Source organism: Pleurodeles waltl, chromosome 7 (genome assembly GCF_031143425.1).
Source record: "Pleurodeles waltl isolate 20211129_DDA chromosome 7, aPleWal1.hap1.20221129, whole genome shotgun sequence".
Classification (NCBI taxonomy): Eukaryota; Metazoa; Chordata; class Amphibia; order Caudata; family Salamandridae; genus Pleurodeles; species Pleurodeles waltl.
Genome location: NC_090446.1, coordinates 864015881 through 864034405, shown reverse-complemented (window position 1 = coordinate 864034405; position 18525 = coordinate 864015881). Strand labels below are relative to the sequence as shown.

At 45.6% G+C, this 18525-nt stretch overlaps 1 protein-coding gene across 2 annotated transcripts in view; it reads right to left on the bottom strand.

Moving 5' to 3' along the window:
* The window catches only part of WDR55 (WD repeat domain 55), a 219813-nt gene extending 201620 nt beyond the window's left edge, over positions 1-18193 (bottom strand). The window contains exon 1 of one of the 2 annotated variants that reach the window (XM_069199396.1): positions 17931-18193. In XM_069199396.1, coding sequence (XP_069055497.1) covers positions 17931-17948 — 18 coding nt within the window. In that variant the 5' untranslated portion in view covers positions 17949-18193. The remainder of the gene's footprint in view (positions 1-17930) is intronic. The other variant, XM_069199395.1, reaches the window with a different exon arrangement.
* Between the last annotated feature and the right edge of the window lie 332 nt (positions 18194-18525).

Sequence of the window (18525 nt, the reverse complement as noted above, 5' to 3'; positions counted from 1 at the left end):
TCTTGATTCTATTACTCTGACTCCTTTGTATATGTGCAGGGGGACAGTTGCACCAGACCCGATGTAATGACCCTGTATGATAGAACATGTTGGGTGACTCTAGACCTGGGGGCTATTTTATGTCTGGCAGGCTGTGCTCCATTCGGTTTGGTCAGAGGAGGGATGTACTCCACAGCCCTGATGGACTACAGCCTGCCACATTTAGAGGTCTCTGCCAGGCAGGCTACTCTAGACATGTTGTAAGGACATCGTGTTCAACATACCGGCACAGCCAAGTTTTTTGTTTTTCCAAAAACAAACTCTCAAGGTGCAAGTTAATAAAAACAAAATAAAGGGGCCCAACATGTTGGCAGTTTGTCCCAGCACATGGGGTGTTATTCATCCTATTTACTGTTTTAGAGAGCTTTCCCTTGCAACCAAAACAGGAAAAAAAATGCTGTTAGAATGTCCACCCTCAACAGGGCGGATGGTTTCCATTCGCCCTAATGTCAGTCAGTCCACTGGTCTAAGGGTTATGACAGGGGAGCCAGCAGAAACTCCACCAGCAGTAACATGATTGTTCCCCCGACTCAATAGAGTGGGGTAAGCAAGCATTTGGTTGACAGGGTACTCAGTCTTTTTTATGGTGAACTACCGTGTCCACCAGACTCTAAATAAGCACCTCATTTGGGAAAGTCTGGGAGGACGTAATTCCCCTGGGAAACAAACCCTTATAAGTCCTCCTCATGTGAGTAATATCCATTTCCAATTCCTTGTAACTTCCCAATAACGCAGTGTGGTACAAAGACAGTGTATGCCCCTATTGGAATAGACCGGATGAATCAAGCATTTATAGACTCTCTAAACCACCAGTTAAAACCACAATGTGTGTTGGGTTTATTGGATAATAGTGCAAATGGTGCACTCTGAACTGCATACACCAACGCTTAAGCCTCTTCAGTTCACAACTGTTCATCACCACAATCTCTGCTGATCATAGTTCATCCTAGGAGACAGCACATATGCAGTTAAAAGTTCCCTATCCATATTTTACCTAGAAGGACCAAGAGTAAAAAGGGTCTAGACATCACTGAAAATCGAAAATATGTAACCTACTCTTGGGAGATTTTTACCTGTATACAATTAAAATGACACTGTTCTTCTAAAAGGTAACAACAAAGTAGGAGGCGTTCTGAGTATTGAACTTCAGATTAAGTGAGTAAGGGCCTGGATTTGTGGTGCTGGAGATAGCAAATATGAAATGCAAATTGCAGTCTGTTTTTGCCAATTCTGAATTGGGAAGATGTTGCTCTTGTTGCAGAGCAGACTGACTTTCACTCAGTACTGACCCAAGTCATTATTCCTTTGTGTTTAACACAACAATTTCAACAGTTTTCTGGTCAGCATTGCATCATAAACGTTTTCTAGCACAGCATTCAGAAACATCACTGCAGCACATCATGGCAGAGCTTGTGGGCTGCAAATGGAACTATTGCTCCCTCTTACACTGCTCCATTCCTAAACCAGAACCTGCTCCAATACCACTTTATGGATCTGCTAAGTGACTGTCTACAGCACTGCAGCAGGCAGGGGTACTAGTGTGTTGCCCAGGGAAGTAGAAGGAGTATGCACTACTCTGCATAAGCGAGTTTGATAATGAGACCAGCAGATGAATGCACAAAGGCCACTGCCTAATTTACACAAGGATAACCCATGGCAGAAGGGTTCAGGCTAAAGCTAAGAACAACAAAGATCTACATTTCCCAGCTAAATGGTAACATACCGACACACACTGAACCAGCAAAGGCACAGAGAAGCTCCCCCACTACACCCAAACTCCACCAAAAGTTAATTCTTACCACTAGAGTAGCTGAATACACACAGAGATTTTTGTGCTGCGCCTAACATACAGCACTGAACATTCATGCCATTCTCTCAAAAGAAATTCTAGTGAGCCATTTACTCAATGAAATGAGTGAATGTACACTTTTACTTAGACTGGGAAAGAAGAGAATGGTGACGTATTTGTAACTTATAGGTGCAAGTTCTTACAGCTTAAAGCTCCTATAGCTGAAGATATTTCTTTCTCCTGTCTGAAGAGCTGACCAATGTCTAAGAGATATTGACCTTAAAGAAAATGCAGTTTGTAGGTTGGAGAAGCACTTTATCAAAAACATAATTGGGGTTGATTGGAGTAAAGTGGAGTGGGATAGATTTGAGAGGGTGGTTGACTGGAGAAGGGTACACTGGGGATGACTGAAGTGGAGTGGATTAGATTAGAGTGGAGCAGATTGGAGTGGGGTAAAATGGCGTGGAGTAGGTAGAGACTGGGGTAGACTTGGTTGAAGTGGAGCACATTGGGGTGGAGTGGAGCAAGTTGGGGTGAAATGGAGCAGACTGAGGTGGAGTGGAGTGGAGTGAGCTAGATTGGGTTAGGTTGGGGAAAACTGGGGTAGTGGGAGGTAGAATGGAGTGGAGTTGGATAGACTGGAGTACAGTAGATCAAAGTGGGGTACACTGGGGTAAACTGGAGTGTAGTGGGATAGACTAGAGTGGGATACACTGGGGTAGAGATCGGTAGACTGGGATAATGTGGAGTAGACTGGAGTGTGGTAGATTGGGATAGACTGGGTGGAGTGGGGTAGAATGTGGTTGGATAGACTGGAGTGCAGTTTGATAGACTGGAGCAGCATTGGGTAGATTGAAGTGAAGTGTAGCAGAGAGGGGCAGATTGGAGTAGATAGGAGTACAGTGGGGTAGGCCGGAGTGGAGCGTATTGGTGTGGATTAGGGTAGACTGGGGTAGAAGTGAGTGAGGTGGGGTAGACTGGAGTGGAGCTGGGTATAGTAAAGTGGGTCAACATGGAGTGTAGTAGAATGGGTTTGACTGGAGTGAACAGGGGTAGACTGCAGTGGATTTAGCTGGGCTAGATCAAAGGGAAGGGGAGAGATTGGAGAGGAGTTGGGTAGATTGTAGTGGACTGGGGTAGACGGGAGTGGACTGGGTTAGAGTGGTTTAAACTGGAGTAGAGTGGATTGGGGTGGACTGGAGTGCTGTAGATTGGAGTGGTGAGTAGCTGTAGCCATTATGCTACACCTCTTGCAGCTAAGTGCACATGAATATAGAGTACTTGAAAACGCTTTCAATGGGATCCATATGAGAATGAGGATTTAGGCACAGTCTTTAAGAATGGGGTAGTTGCTGTGCTGCACAATACTGAAGTGCTTTAAACAAGTACTTTGAATGTGCAGAGAAGAGGTGGAATTCTTACGAGACTGAGAACACAGGTTTTAAGGAGAAATGGATAAACTGCAGGGCTGCCCGAAATGGAGTCACATTAAAGAGCCACATATTTTGTATGTGAAGAGGCACAGATGTTTCCAAAATGTTTATGTTGCTTACTGACAACCTGGCCTGAAGCATGTGACCGGACTGCCTGTCTAGAAAGACTATGGGAGTCCAGTTTTAGACGAGTTTACACCTTAAACAGACAAATACTTTGTATGTCAGGCCTCGAAAAATCATAAAAATGTTTCTAGACCTGCAGGTCTAGTGACTTAAATAATCTACTCGACCTAAATGTAATGCTCTTGACCCATGAACTGGTTTCAAATTACGTAATCCTAAACTAATATTTTAATTCACTGAGTTGCCATTTTCTTCATTATCACATGCAATAGCACCTTTAAATATGTTAATGCAGAAGATGGCGGCCGCATAGGAGCATCTCCTCAAAGCTCCGCAATCTGCGACTGGCTGGGAGCAGTTCAGGTCTATACGGTAGCCATCCGAGGCATCCATTTTGCCCCTGGGAACTTCTGAGACCAGTGGGCTCTGTCCTGAAAGGTGAAGAGCAGCAGAGACGGTGTGTGCTGTAGTGTAGCAGTGAACCCAGGCCTCTGGAGATGAGAGGCAGCAGCTGTGCCGAGCGGTGGGCTGAGCCGCCAAGCTGGGGATGAGAGAGGCGGTGAGGAGGAGACGGGGACAGCAACACTGATTCCTGCCCCTCCCCTTTATCTGCGCTGCCGGTGGAATTCCCTGGGACCGGGGCACCCACCTTCTCCCTGCAGGCACCTGGAGGCCTAACGCAGCAGCAGATGGGCCACGGTGAGATGAGGCCGGTGTCAACAATCGCGGGGAGCAGTGAAGAGTGCCGCCTCTAAGTGGAGCAGAGCCTGCACCGACAGCGAGTCAGATCAACTCTTGTGGGTGCGCCTCTGGTGAGCCCGGGCCGTTCAGCAGGCACAGACGCATGCGACTGGAGGCCTGGAGGGGACAATAACTTGAAGCACACATTTCAGCCAGACAGGGGGGCCTGGCATGGGGCCCTCACGGGAGCGTGCAGCTGAGTCCTTGATTCGAGCTGGCCTGGTGACCGGGTCTGGCTGGTGGGCCTGCGCCAGGGCCTGGCGGAGTGGCGGTGGGGACAAGAAGTAGAAAGGGCCAAGTAATCATCTGTCAAGGACAGCACAGACTATGTCAATTAGCCCTAGATATCCTAACCAGTGGGTCCTGTTGCGTAGAACACCCTCACCCACCCGCAATGAACTCCCAGAGATACTCTAAGAAGGGCGGCCCTCTCAAAGACCTCTTTGTAAAGACTCCTGCTAAAAAAGCTAGAGCCTTCCAGGCAACCGGTCGTGATGGGGGGGCACTGCCACAGGATCGGGCCCAGCAGGGAGTGATGACGCCCCCATCATGAAGGCACTCCTAGAGCACCTATTTGGTGTCCTCATTGGGGACTTTGCTACCTTAAAGCAGGAAATAGCAACAGAGGTGAATTGCACATTGCCCCCACTCTGAAAGAACAGGACATAGTACTACACTGGACCCACCAGGCGGGCCAGTCTGCCCGTACCCCGGGACAAGCTCAGGACATACTCACTTGTCTACATTACTATCGACAGATAGAGGCCATCTTAGCGGCAGTCCGTGACCAGGCTACAATCGAGTTTGAGGGCCTTAACGTAGGCCTCTTCCAGGATTTCTCTTTGGTGACACTGCAGCACCGCAGAGTTCTTCGGCCATTACTGACACCCTCAGGGAGAAAGAAATCAGATATAAATGGGGGTCATCCTTTTTGCCAACAATTTTTCTGGCAGAACGAAACTCGAAGCGTCCGCATGATGGAGGAGGCCCAGGATATACCCGATTTGCCCCTGAGGATGGGAGACTGCACCGGGGGATCCCGCACAGGACCAGCAACCACACGCAGAGGAGGGGGGGGGGGGAGGAGTATGGGAGGTGGGGGACGCCGCGAAGCCAGAGCATGTAGATATAAAGCACCCAAGCCAACAAACCTGGAAAGTAAAAAAGAGATTCTGCACTTCTCAGAAGCCTGCGGACTCTGGACAGTGCATCAGAAGCCAACTCAGAACATTAGGGTTATCCCACCCAACTTTTGTACTGTGCTGCCTGCCTGATGGGCAGGACTGCAAAAAAAGGCCCCACTGAGTTTCTCGTTGTTGGACGGTCACACATAGAAAGCCGGACGTACTTGATGTCAATAGACCGGCGGAGGCCACAACTCTAGAGCAAAGGATGAGGCGCATCAGAATATGACGACAAACTGTACCCCACAGAAGTATTTGGCCCCATTCCCAGGCAGGAAACTTTGTTCATTGTTCATTAAATGTTTATATTTGCTTTTCTACCCTTTTGGTGGTGACCATAACAGGTGTATTGTCTGTGTTAAGGAAACAGGTAGATGCCATTCTCTGGGTTGTGGGGCCTTTGATTGGACAGCTGGGATATAACCTAACACTAGCTACATAACACTGAATGATACGCATACTTAATCTTCATGTAAGGGGACTTAACGCTCCTATGAAGAAGTTGGCCATTCTCTCATTGCTCTGGGAGATAAAATGTAATATCTGCTTGTTACAGGAAAGCTGCCTGCTAAGAGTAGACTGGAAACGACTACGGTCAAGATGGCATGACCATCAGTACCACTCATCGGGGCAGGGCAGGAAGGTGGAAGTAGCGATTCTGATTGGCACACATTTCCTGGGAAAGATAGTGGGCACACAAGCAGAGATACTCGGGAGACTCCTGTACATACATATTATCAACCACGATCATACAATAACAGTGGCAAATGTCTATGGCACCAGTGACCATCAGGAAAGTTTTCTTAAAGAAGCCATAGGGAGAGTTCTCCTTACACCGAACATAGATGTCATTATAGGGGGAGACTTTAATATAGTCTCGGATTCCAAATTAGACAGGTATCCCCAACTACATGATCAGTCAGGAGCCTTTTCAAAAGGCTTTCGGGATTGGCTAGGCAAGTCAGGCTTGACAAATACCTGGCGATTACACCATCCACTAGACAGAGCTTACACCTTCTTTTCAGCGGCCTACCAAACGTACCCCCAAATAGACTTTTTCCTCACCATGCTTCAGTAACACAGTGTCCCGTTTAGAGATCGGACCACTCTCCAATTACTTTGCAGCTCGCTCTCCCCACAACCTCATTGAATAGGAGACACTGGCTCCATAACACTAAAGCTCTCACATACGATGACATTAGCTGAAATTCGGGATACAATAGACCATTACTTAATCATAAACGATACCTCAGAGATCACAATTGGTACACTATGGAAGGCACTTAAAGTGGTTCTTGAAGATCAACTTATAGCCATAGCGGGACACTTAACACAATCATACATAACAAATTAAAGCAGCTAGAGGACTCTATACGGGACTTGGAGGCCTCACATAGGCACACAGGTCGATGGTGACCAGGAGACTTCTAAACACGACCCGAAAACAGATAAGAGCATTAGATGTTGACAAAGCGGAACATGCCTTATTACGTACGAAACAAAAGTACTACGTGGGGGGGGAATAAGGCTAGTCACTTGCTAGCACACCGCCTCCAGTCGCAGGCGATGAAAAGGAGGGTGGCAGAGCTGACTCTGCCCGCGACTCCTTGATGCGCCAGGTGGACCAAATATTCAAACAATTCAAAGAGTTTTATACTTTCCTCTATGCCGCCGAAGATTTTGTTGCAGACGGAGTGGGGACCTATTTGGACTCGATTCCCCTGCCCTGGATACCACAGGTGGCTAGAGATGCACTAGATGGGGACATTACCCCCGCTGAGGTGCTTTCGGCCATCCAGCGCCTCCAGGCAATAAAGGCTCCAGGTGCTGATGGCTTCGGGTAGAATGTTATAAAGCCTTTGGAGCCCAACTGGGCCCCATACTGGCAAGGCTCTACAATGCTTTGAGTGCTGCTGGCTCCCCTACCCACTTCGAAGCAACCTGGTACAATAACGGTCATCCCCAAAGCGGGGAAAGACCCAAGACGGTGCTCCTCCTATCGCCCCATCATGTTGCTGAATGCGGACACTAAGGGATTTTCACCGGCGTTCTAGCCCACAGGTTGGGTCCCTACATGCAGCATTTAGTAGATCCGGATCAGACCTGGTTTATCCCGAGACATCGTTTGCTGATAATACTAAGCGCCTCTGCCACTTATTGGACAAAATTCAACAATCACAAATGACGGCCATACTCCTCTCTATAGATGCGGAGAAAGGCTTTGACCGGGTGCACTGGCCATATTTACATGTAGTTATGGAGTGCTGCGGTTTGGGTCTCACGTTCTGTAACTGGATTACGCTGTAACTATGATACGTCCAGAGTGGCAGTAAGTGTGAAGGAACCCTTTCTCAATAGTTCCCTGTCTCCAGGGGCACACGGCAAGGTTGCCCCGCATCATCCTTATTGTTTGCCTTATACATGGAACCCTTTGCTGAACGCATAGGAGCACATCCCCACAAAGGCATACCCATGGGTGGTAGGGCACACAAGTTAGCCCTCTATGTGGAAGATGTGCTTCTTCACCTGGCCCGGCCACAGACTACCCTCTCGGCAGGTATGGAGGAGTTGACAGCCTTCAGTAAAGTCTCTGGCTTCAAAACGTATTTATACAAGTTATCCATTCTGAATCTTACGCTACCAGAGGCAGACAGGGCCACATTGGAGGCATCTCTGCTTTTCTCCTGAGCCACTATTGGGATTTAATAATGGGGTTTACAGATCCTTCCTACCCTAGGAGCTACTGCACACTGCAACTTTAATGTGCTCCTGCAGAACGCCCAAACAGAATTGGCAGGGTGGAAGGCGTATGGCCTCTCCTGGCTGGAACGCCTAGCCGCGGTCAAGATGATGCTCTTGCCGATGGTGCTCTATGTCATGCAGACTCTACCCTGGCGGCCGCCTTCCGGTGTACTGCGTAAAATACAAACATATATCTGGGACTATATATGGGCTGGCAAGAAAGCCAGGATGGGGTAGACTCATGCATATTTAGCCCAGGCTGATAGGGGACTTGGAATCCCACACCTGCTGAGTTATTACCATGCAGCCCAATTGCGTTACACAGTAGAATGGTCACGGCCATACACTGAGAAACACTGGTGCTTTATTGACCATGCCGTAGCTGGGGTACATACCTGGAAGATCCCATGGCTGCCTAAGGAGCACTGTCCAACGGGTGTCTATAGTTCCCCTATCCTACAGGCCACAGTGGAGTCGTAGCACAGGGTCCAAGAGAGGAAAAGACTGCCCACCCTGGTCTCACTGCAGACCCCATTTATCGGGAATCCGGATTTCCCACCTGCACAGAGCGAAACCTCGTTCGCATCATGGGGAAGACACTAACTGTAAAAGAATTAGCGACTTTTTCGATGCGGAGGGGATTATGGACTTCGCCCAGATACAGGAGGGGTATGACCTTCTGGACATGGCATATTGGCAATACTTAGCAGTCCATCATCGGGTGACATCCACACTGATACGACCTCAAGCGAGCAGACCCCTCATTCCATTTGAAAGATGGTTGCTTACGCGCATATCGGACAAACAACCCTTGTTGGACTTACACACCTTCCTGATTACCCCCCTATGCTACCCCACACGTCAGCCAGGCGAAGATGGGAATCAGAGTGTGGTTGTTCATTCACAGACAGGGAATGGAGGGCTATCTTACAATGAGCATGAGTCACCACACGCAATGTGTCAACTAAAGAAATGTTCCTAAAGATTGCTCATTACTGGTATTATACGCCCGTGGGGGTTGCCCGATGGAGACCACACAGCAACAGTAAGTGCTGGCGTGACTGTGGTCAAGAGGGCACCCTTACCCATTTGCTGTGGCAATGCCCCAAAAGTGTCTCCTTCTGGGAAGCCGTCCTACAGGTGGTAGACGAATTTTACGACACCAACATCCCAAGATTCCCCAGCTATGTACTATTGGGACTCCCTAACCCGCAGACATATCATCTCCACTCGCTTAGAAGGCACACCATTACACTAGCCCTAGGGGTGGCTAAAAACCTGCTACTTTCACACTGGGGCTCAGAGGTCATACCCACACACACCGACGTATTACATAAACTATGGAACATAATGGGTATGGAAAAGTTGACAGCGGCGGTGTCGGACCAGCTGCCCCTCTTTGATAAAATGTGGGGCCTGTGTATCCGATACTTATTGGAGGAGTTTAGGGAGTGGACGAGCCCGCAATATCTGCATATTCTCCGACTGACCACATGCAACACAGACAGAATATAGGGGAGTTAGATACTGGAGACAATGGAGGAGTGACTCCCGCAACACAGGCCTAACCCATTACTTCACACTGGTTTTACATAGGATTGGTCAACACCACAAATGTTTTAACTACCACTTCCTCACCCTTTTTTTTTTTCTTCCCGCTTGCTAGGATGAAGTCCCCCATCCGCTACTGGATGTAGGTGGGAAGTGCTGTATTTTTCCTTGGTTGTTTAATATTACAAACTAAAAGAGATCTTAAACATAAATATTGTACAAAAAATCCTGTTTAATAGTCTAAATTAGCTGCATATAGGATACACATAACGCCTGACTTGCCTCTCAGTCAGGGCCACTGGAATTATTCAATTGAGTGGCAGCGGCAAGTTTTGCATAGTTCTAGGTTTGCCACATTTTCCATCATCTACTGTATAATCTGCCGATTTTAACAGAATTTTTTTTTCTAGTTCTGACAGTTTGAAAAAAGCTGCTAAATATGCGATGACGTTGCAGCACAGTGAAAGTCCCTTTTCAAAGCTGGACTTGTCACCTTACTGTTGCTTTCTGCTAAATTTGGGAGTTACATTGGTTCGAATGAGGTGCACCCAATGCCTAAAGAGTTTTACCAAGTTTAAAAATGACAAAATAACAAAGTAATATTACAAAATGTGCAGCATTATGCTGCATAATTTGGCTTTTCTTGCAGCATAATTTATGCAACCCTGCCGCATAATTTGGACCTCTCCTGCTGCATAATTCCAGTGGCCCTGCTCTTAGTTTAATAACAGCATTGTCATTGGTGTGGGCAAGAATGTTTCTCTAATCATGGTTCAAATCTTTCACTTTTAATAAATATATGTAACTAAACCCTAAGGTGGTAGCGTACTGTCATTTCCAATCAGCACATTTTACATTGAAATAGCCACAAACTTTCCAAGTGACATGCAGTTTCACTGATGAAACTATATAGTGTACAAATAGTAATGTTTGGAAATCGAGTTTCTGCAAATATTTGTTATTTGGACATCACCAAGTAAAGTATTCTAATTTGTTCTGCTCCTATTTCAATCTTTGCCTCCCACTTCTGATTTACAACAAAGTGCGTTTGTAATTCCACATCTACTTTAAAATATTTATACTATTGCTTCTCCAGAGTAACAGGATTTTGTTAGAAGTTTACAGAATGGATAATCACTTTTCAAGGATAATTTTCGGAACTGTCTCAGATTATGCATAGCTTTTTCTGAAAGCCACTCATATGGGGAAAGGAAGGTTGTTGCACTGCTGAGTACTTTACCAATGAGGTCCGTAGGAAGCTGAATCTGTATGTACTATGTCAAAATGAGATATATTGTGCACAGAGTCGAGTGGTTCCCTAGAGGCTTAAGAGAGGCTAAAGTAGATAATACTAATGCTCTCTTTTGTGGTAGTGTGCTCGAGCAGTTAAGCTTATCAGAGGGTAGTGCAAAGCATTTGATGTACACACACAGACAATAGAAGAAGCACACACTCAATGACTTAACTCCAGAACAATAGTTTTTATAGAACAAAAATATATTTTTTAATTTATTTTTAGAACCAAGAGATTCAAGTTGCAGGTAAGTCCTTCAATAGATTGGTATATCACACATGCATCAACAGTACTTTGTTTGAAATCGATAAGTTATACAGTTTTTGAACAAATTGGCAATAATGTGCTTTAAAAATGGACACTCCAATTTTCATAAACTGTTCCTGGGGGCAAAACATGTTAGTTCGATTTGCACCTAAGTACAACACTTACAGTTTCAATCTCCGGGTTTTAGGAAGTCCACCGGTTAGGGTTCGAGTAAACTCCAAACACTCATCACCAGCAACACAGAGCCGGCCAGGTGCCGAGGTCAAAGATGAGCAATTTTAACGTGGGCTCCTATGGAGACTGGGGGTACTCAGAATCAGGTCTGCCTGCAGGTAAGTACCTGCGACTCTGGAGAGCAGACCGGGGGGGATTAGAGGAGCACTGAAGGGGCCACAAATAGGCACCAAACACACACCCTCCGCGGCACAGGGGTGGCCGGGTGCAGGGTGCAAACAGGACATTGAACTTCTAATGCTGGTCTATGAGGGGACCCCAGGGTCACGCAGAGGCAGCAGGCGAGGTCCAGGGGTTCGTCTCGGGCAGCCCACAGGCTGGACAGGGAGGAGTGTTGCCTGCAAAACATTGCTGCACCGAAGGTCGGGTTCTCTGAGGTGGAGGGGCTGTGGGTGCAGCATGTCTTTAGGCATTGGAAATCTTCGTCTGCAGCTTCACTGTCAGGGGGGTCCTCTGGATTCTCTCTGCAGGCCTTGTCGTGGGTGGGTGGAGAGACCTAGGGTGGGCACTTGCTCTGGGGATCCTCTCTAGCTGGTTGGGCCACCTGGACAAGGGCTGTGGGCCTCGGGTACAGAGTGGTTATCACTCACGCATTCGGAGTGAGGTGCGAGTCCTTAGTTGTTGGTTTCTTCTTGGACAGGGCCTCTGTCCACTGGAGTTCTTGGTCCTATTGGGTGCAGGGCAGTCCTCTGGAGCTTGTCAGAGGTCACTGGTCCCTCTGGATGCGTCACTGTTCTTTTGCAGGATCTTTGAAGCAGGAGACAGGCCAGTAAGGCTTGGGCCAAAACCGTTGTCGTCTTCCTTCTTCTCTGCTGGGGGTTTCAGCTAAGCAGTCCTTCTTCTTCATGTCAGGTCATCAGGAATCTGGTGAGCTGGGTTCAGGGAAGCCCTTTAATACATGATTTAGGGGTGCCACAGGGGTCAAAGGGCAGTAGCCAATGGCTACTGTCCGTGAGGGTGGCTCCCTTTGGGGACGGGGGCACATTCCTAACCCTATTGGTCCCTGTCCCCCAAAACAAGATGGAGGATTCTGCAGGGAGGGGGTCACTCCAGCTCTGGACACCTTAGGGGTGGTCCCAGCTGAAGTCACTCCTCCTTGTTTTTCTTAAGTTTCCCGCTGATCTGTCCGCCAAAAGTGGGGCTTTGTCCAGGGGGCGGGCATCTCCACTAGCTGGAGTGCCCTGGGGCACTATATCACGAGGCTTGAGCCTTTGAGGCTCACCGCCAAGTGTTACATTTACTGCAGGGAGGAGATGTGAAGCACCTCCACCCAGAGCAGTCTTTGTTTCTGGCCTCAAAGAGCACAAAGGCCCTCGCCACGTGGGGTCTGCTGGTGGCAGGCTTGCACAGACCAGTCAGTCCTACACTAGAGGACTGGGTAAAATACAGGGAGCATCTCTAAGATGCACTCTGTGTGCTTTTTAGAATAAATCCAACACTGGCATCAGTGTGGGTTTATTGTGGTGAGACGTTTGATACCAAACTTCCCAGTATTCAGTGAAGCCTTTATGGAACTGTGGCGTTCGTAATGACAAACTCCCAGACCATATAATTAATATGGCCGCACTGTACTTACAATGTCTAAGAATGGACTTAGACACTGTAGGGGCATATTGCTTCTGCAGCTATGCCCTCACCTGAGGTATAGAGCACCCTGCCTTAGGGCTGAAAGGCCTGCTAGAGGGGTGACTTACCTATGCCACAGGCAGTGTATTGTCGGTATGGTACCCTAAGGGAGAGGCCATGTCGACTTTGCCTTTTTCTCCCCACCAACCCACACAACTTGCAATGGAAGTAAGCATGTGTTAGGTGCGGAGTCCCTTAAGGTGGCACAATGCATGCTGCAGCCTTTAGGGGCCCTCCCTGGTCACAGGGCCCTTGGTACCACTGGTACCTTTTACAAGAGACTTATCTATGTGCCAGAATTGTGCCAATTATGGAAACAATGGCACATTTTAGGGAAAGAACACTGGTGCTGGGGCCTGGTTAGCAGGAACCCAGCATCCTCTCAGTCAAGTCAGCATCAATATCAATGAAAAAGTGTGGGGGGGTAACTACAACAAGTGCCAGTTTCCTACAAGTTCTAGCTCTCACTCTCAACACCACTGTGGAATGTTGAGAGCTCCATCATATTTTGTGTGCAGTTGGTGATCTTCCAGCCCAGTTATAGACTTTGATCTGCTCCTACTGGATCGATGGTGAGAGCCAGAGGGCTCTGCACCTGTTCGTACATGGGTACCTGCTCCATTAGGGAGTGCAATGAGGTGAAACATTAAAAGACAGGCTGCTGGCTGAGTCGTTCTGACCACTGATCTACAGTAAAAACTGCCAAGACTGATGCCGCTCTTCTGCAATGGCCGAACATTGTGTGGAATGGCATTCTAAAAATCACTTGTGACTGTTCAAGGTTTGGGCTCTGGGTTTGGTGTAGCTACTGTAATGGTGGTATTGGGGGAGCCAGATGCCCAATGTGTCTGTTTTAGGCTGTGTTGCACAGATGATGATCCTTATTTTACCCTATAGCCTTGAGAGCTGTCGCTGCTGGGTGGCCAAAAACAAGAAACTAAGGACCCCCCAATGGTGACTGCAAGACAGAAAACCATAGTCATTAAAGCTAATCACCCTAAACACTGGCAGTAGGCCTGAATTAATTATGCCTGAGAATTATTTAGGGAATGGTGAGTGTAGTAGTAGTAGTAGTAGTAGCTTTATTTCGGTAAGAAAAAAATACCATAAAAGCACAGACACTTACATAAACTCATCAGATAATATAATAATAAAAGAGAAAAGTGATAAGATCGCTGACTAATGTTAACATGCAATAAATATATCAATTCTACCAAATAAAATCCTAATTTAGAAAAAGAGTACAATGTAATAAAAGCATGTAGGACTAATACAAACAATGTTAAAAATCATATCTGCAAAAGCACAACACATCACATATTCTCGGTTAAAAACTGTTTCTCATATGACCTCACTGGGATATTAGCTTCCAACTTACAATCGCTGACTCATAACAAAGTACTGGGTATAAGAATTGACATTTCAAAGCTTTACATCTAATGGGCCAAATTGCCTCTAATACTTTTGCCACTGCACATACCACGTTACCATGGGCATTAGATTGAAGGATCCTAAAGGCTTATATCCCACTCCTAAAGCCCATGGATCTGCACATAAGCTAGCGTGCTCTCTGCCTTGAATAAGCAGGGCAACAAAATAAAACATGGGCTGTGTGTTCAACAGCTCCACATCCCATCAGACATAGAGCATTATTCGAAAAGGAATTTGTCCATTTACAAGTAAAAGAATAAAGTGGCAAAGTACCTAACCTAAATCTAATGTAATGCACATGTGCTAAAGGAGAGTAATCAAGTCCATAAATTGTTCAAATTCATAATGCCATTTCAAAGATAGAAAACTATCAGTAAAGCTAAGCGAAGGAACCTCCGCTAATTTTTTCACTTGGACACTCAGCCAATATGCATTCTTCAGGATCTGTACGCAGTTTTTGGGAGGTGAGAGTAATCTAACCAAAAGTTCCCCAATCCAAGATTAAAAAAAGGTTTCTCTGACATAACTACACCACCTGACTTTCTTTACGGCTTGCATACTCATCAGGGCACTAAGCCCAGCTCTATATGTCCCAAAAGTGTACAACGACCATATCCTGATCCAGTGCATCAATGGCCTTAAGGTGGCAATATGCGAGATAGGGGAAGATTAAAATCCAACCTAATAGGCAGAGTAGGGGACCTTTCCGGTATTTTTAGTAAGGCTTTAAAAAAAATTCTGCTTTCTCCAAATCATTCAAATTACAATAACCCCATAGCTCTGCACCGTATAATACTCCACCCCTTGCCTGGGCTTTGTATATTTCTATTGCAGGAGTAATTGCGAAGCTGGGGGATTTAGCAGCATACCTTAAGATACGCCCAGATTTTGGTTTTAAACTCATGAGAGACTTCGATAAATGTGCCTGCCATTTATGGGAGTCCTCCAATCTTAGTCCCAGATAATCAAAGTCAGTTACTCTCTCCAGGACCTCTCCTTCCAAACATATCTTCCTCCTTATTTTTTGTTTAGGGTCACCAAACACCATGTATTTAGTTTTGGAAGTATTCATTTCCAGGCCGTGGTTTTCACAATGGTGAGAGGTATCCTTTTGGTTAAGCAATAACACCATGGGATTTGAGTACCTTAGGACACCTTCTCATTATGTTTTGCTGGGTAGCTAGACATTGTTACCTACTGTACAGAGAATGGTTATTTTGAAGGTTTGGGGATATGCCAGAGTAAGAGACTGGACCAAATCAAATTAATATGTTTATCTTCTGAAATCACAATGCCTTCACGTTAGTCTTGTTTATTTCAATTAAAATTCAGCAGTACCACTCCATATATTAAGACCTTGCTCATTTTCTTAACCATTTGAGAGCAACCGAGGTCACTAGGAAGGTGAGAAACCCCATAGTTTTGAGCTAAGCAAGGTTGACAATCCCATTTATGTAAGTAGAACTAGATGTTTTGACTTACAGTTGTGTCCGTGTGTGTGAGAGAGAGAAAAAAGTGAGCATGTGTACTGCAATGAAAATGACAGTCACTGCAATGACAGTCCTTGCATAGCACTGCACAGTGAGAGTGCTGTTGGGCCACTGCATTCTATGTGGGCACTTTAATGACACTGATTCACACTCGGCCATTTGGTCTGTGTGATGATCCAAAGTTCTTAGAGATCATTCCTGTAATTTTCCATGGTATCATATACAACCATTTATTTTTACTGAGCTGGATCACATGCAATGAGGTGTAATTTCCTGTAATGACAATATCTGGTCAAGAGTTATGCGATGGTTCTTCCTGTGATGTCACTACACTAATTGCCATTTTTGAAACATAAAAATCATAACTCTTTTTGGTCAGAGAATGTTCTCAGGAATGCAGACAGCTTGTAACTTGAACTACCTGAAGTTGTACTTTTGAACAGATTCATAATTAAACTGAAAATAAAGATCTTTAAAAAAAATAAAAGAAGAATGCAGACAGCAGTGCTGTAAAGTAAAGGGACCCTGCGGGATCCAGGTTCCAACAGCTATTTCCCATGGAAACATGCTGTATTTGCCTTGGTGTAATTTCCCAACATCCAGACATAATTCGTCAGCACCCCCACATTGTCTGCATGCCTTCTGAGCAGTAACCTGAGGGGAGGATTTTCTTTCTTAACCATCCAGCTGGTCCATAACAAAGGCCTGGCTTAAAGTGCCTTCAGCCCTCTTTGTGTCTAAAGATCATCCTGGCTGGGAGCCATTTGGAGCCTAAAACCTACACACCAATGCAAAAGAAGGAAACAAAGGCACACATCTTGTCATCACTTCACAAGTACTTAAGCGAAACTACGATTTGGAGGCAGGTTTTTTATCTTTATTCAAATCCCCCTGTGAGAGATATGCTTGTACTGTAGGAAGCTAAGATTGATCTGCCTGTATGAATAATTGCACAAATATTGATGTAAGTGACACATAGTATTTTTTTTTTTGTATTCTTTTATACCTTTACTCATACCAGCGTAGGGTGTCAGAGTGCTTTAAATCACACACAAATAATCAAGTGTGTAAATCAATGTAGGAAATCTTACATAAAACAATGAGGATTTTAAAATGTAGGATTCATACATCATCTATGCTTGTAGATATTATGTGTTAACAGCGAATGGTCGGGAGAAACACAAAGTCCGAATATAAAACATAACACATTGATTGCGGTTGTCTGTGCGAATGAGGCTTATTACTTCCCAAAGAAGCCTTATTTGTGTCTTAGAACAACAACAGAATGAGAAAAAAACTAGAAGGATCCGACCTCATTACTTACAGTTTGCATGCAGCACCTTAATATCTTAAATAGATTACTATGCTGCATCGGAAGGGTTGCAACTTATGAACTGGAACTAACAAATTAGTCTGTCAAAAGAAGTAGCCCACTTACCTATCTAAATAAAATACAAACCTGTGATCTCCCAGAACTCAGTTAACGACTAAAGTTATCTTACCACTATTAAAAATCCCCTCAAATTGCTGGGCACACAATGATCTCTGCAGCAGCTGTTATAACCTCGTAAGATATTTTAAAATGCAGCATCTTTGAAAGCAATTAAGCAGTTTAGGACAGTTATATTGAAACATATCTCCGTATTCCCAGTGTTTTGCATTTTTTACATAGCTGTTTAAATTGACCATCACATTTTGATTTTGAGGCTCCGCTCCTCGTGACCTCCACCCCTGGCCCATCTTGGCGCCCTCAATTTACGCTAATTCCGGAGTGCATTTCTACCAATTCCGGCAATTGTCAAGCCCGACCTAAAACGCATCTATCAAGTATAACACAAAGACGTGCACATTTTGCAGCGCAACTACAGTTACATAATAACCCTGGGCCTCAGAGACACTACCGCTCAGATTGTCTCTGTACTTTTTGTCCAATATCAGAGATAAACTGGACCTGTACAACCACTAACAGTCAGTCACGCTTACCTGGCTGGACGCCGCCATATTTAAAAGAAAAATAAAACCTAGGTCCTGGAAGGTAGTTAAAGCAAACTTTGATGTACAGCAGGGAGCAAGTCACGCCGTCGTGAGAAAAGAGTGCTGCAGCTAAAAAAAAAAATCTAATCTACGAGATGGAAGGCTGAACTGCCGATGTCTTTTTTCACAGTCAGAAGTAAATAATTTAGGTGAAGTTTTCCGCGATGCAACATCTGCAGGTCCTTCCAGCCAGCCAATAATTACAGCGAGTCACCGACGTCGTTACGTAAAACCCCGTATTCTAATAAAGATCTCGAGCGCTAACTTCGCCAACACACATACAAACTGCGCGCGCCATATTGCTCTGCAAAAAAGTGAGTTTGTGGTTGAAGAAAAGGACGTAGTTGGTGTTTGGACTAGATTGTCTGCAATGTAGTATTTTGTGTGCAGTTTCACATACTTATGCTGTAGGGAATGTCCTGTTGTTAAAACGGTTAATACATTTCCTAGATCCGCAACACTAATATTTATCCATCACACCCAGACAAGTGCAATTCTAAAGACTAATGTACAGGTTATTATCTAATATTTCTTTGCCATCACG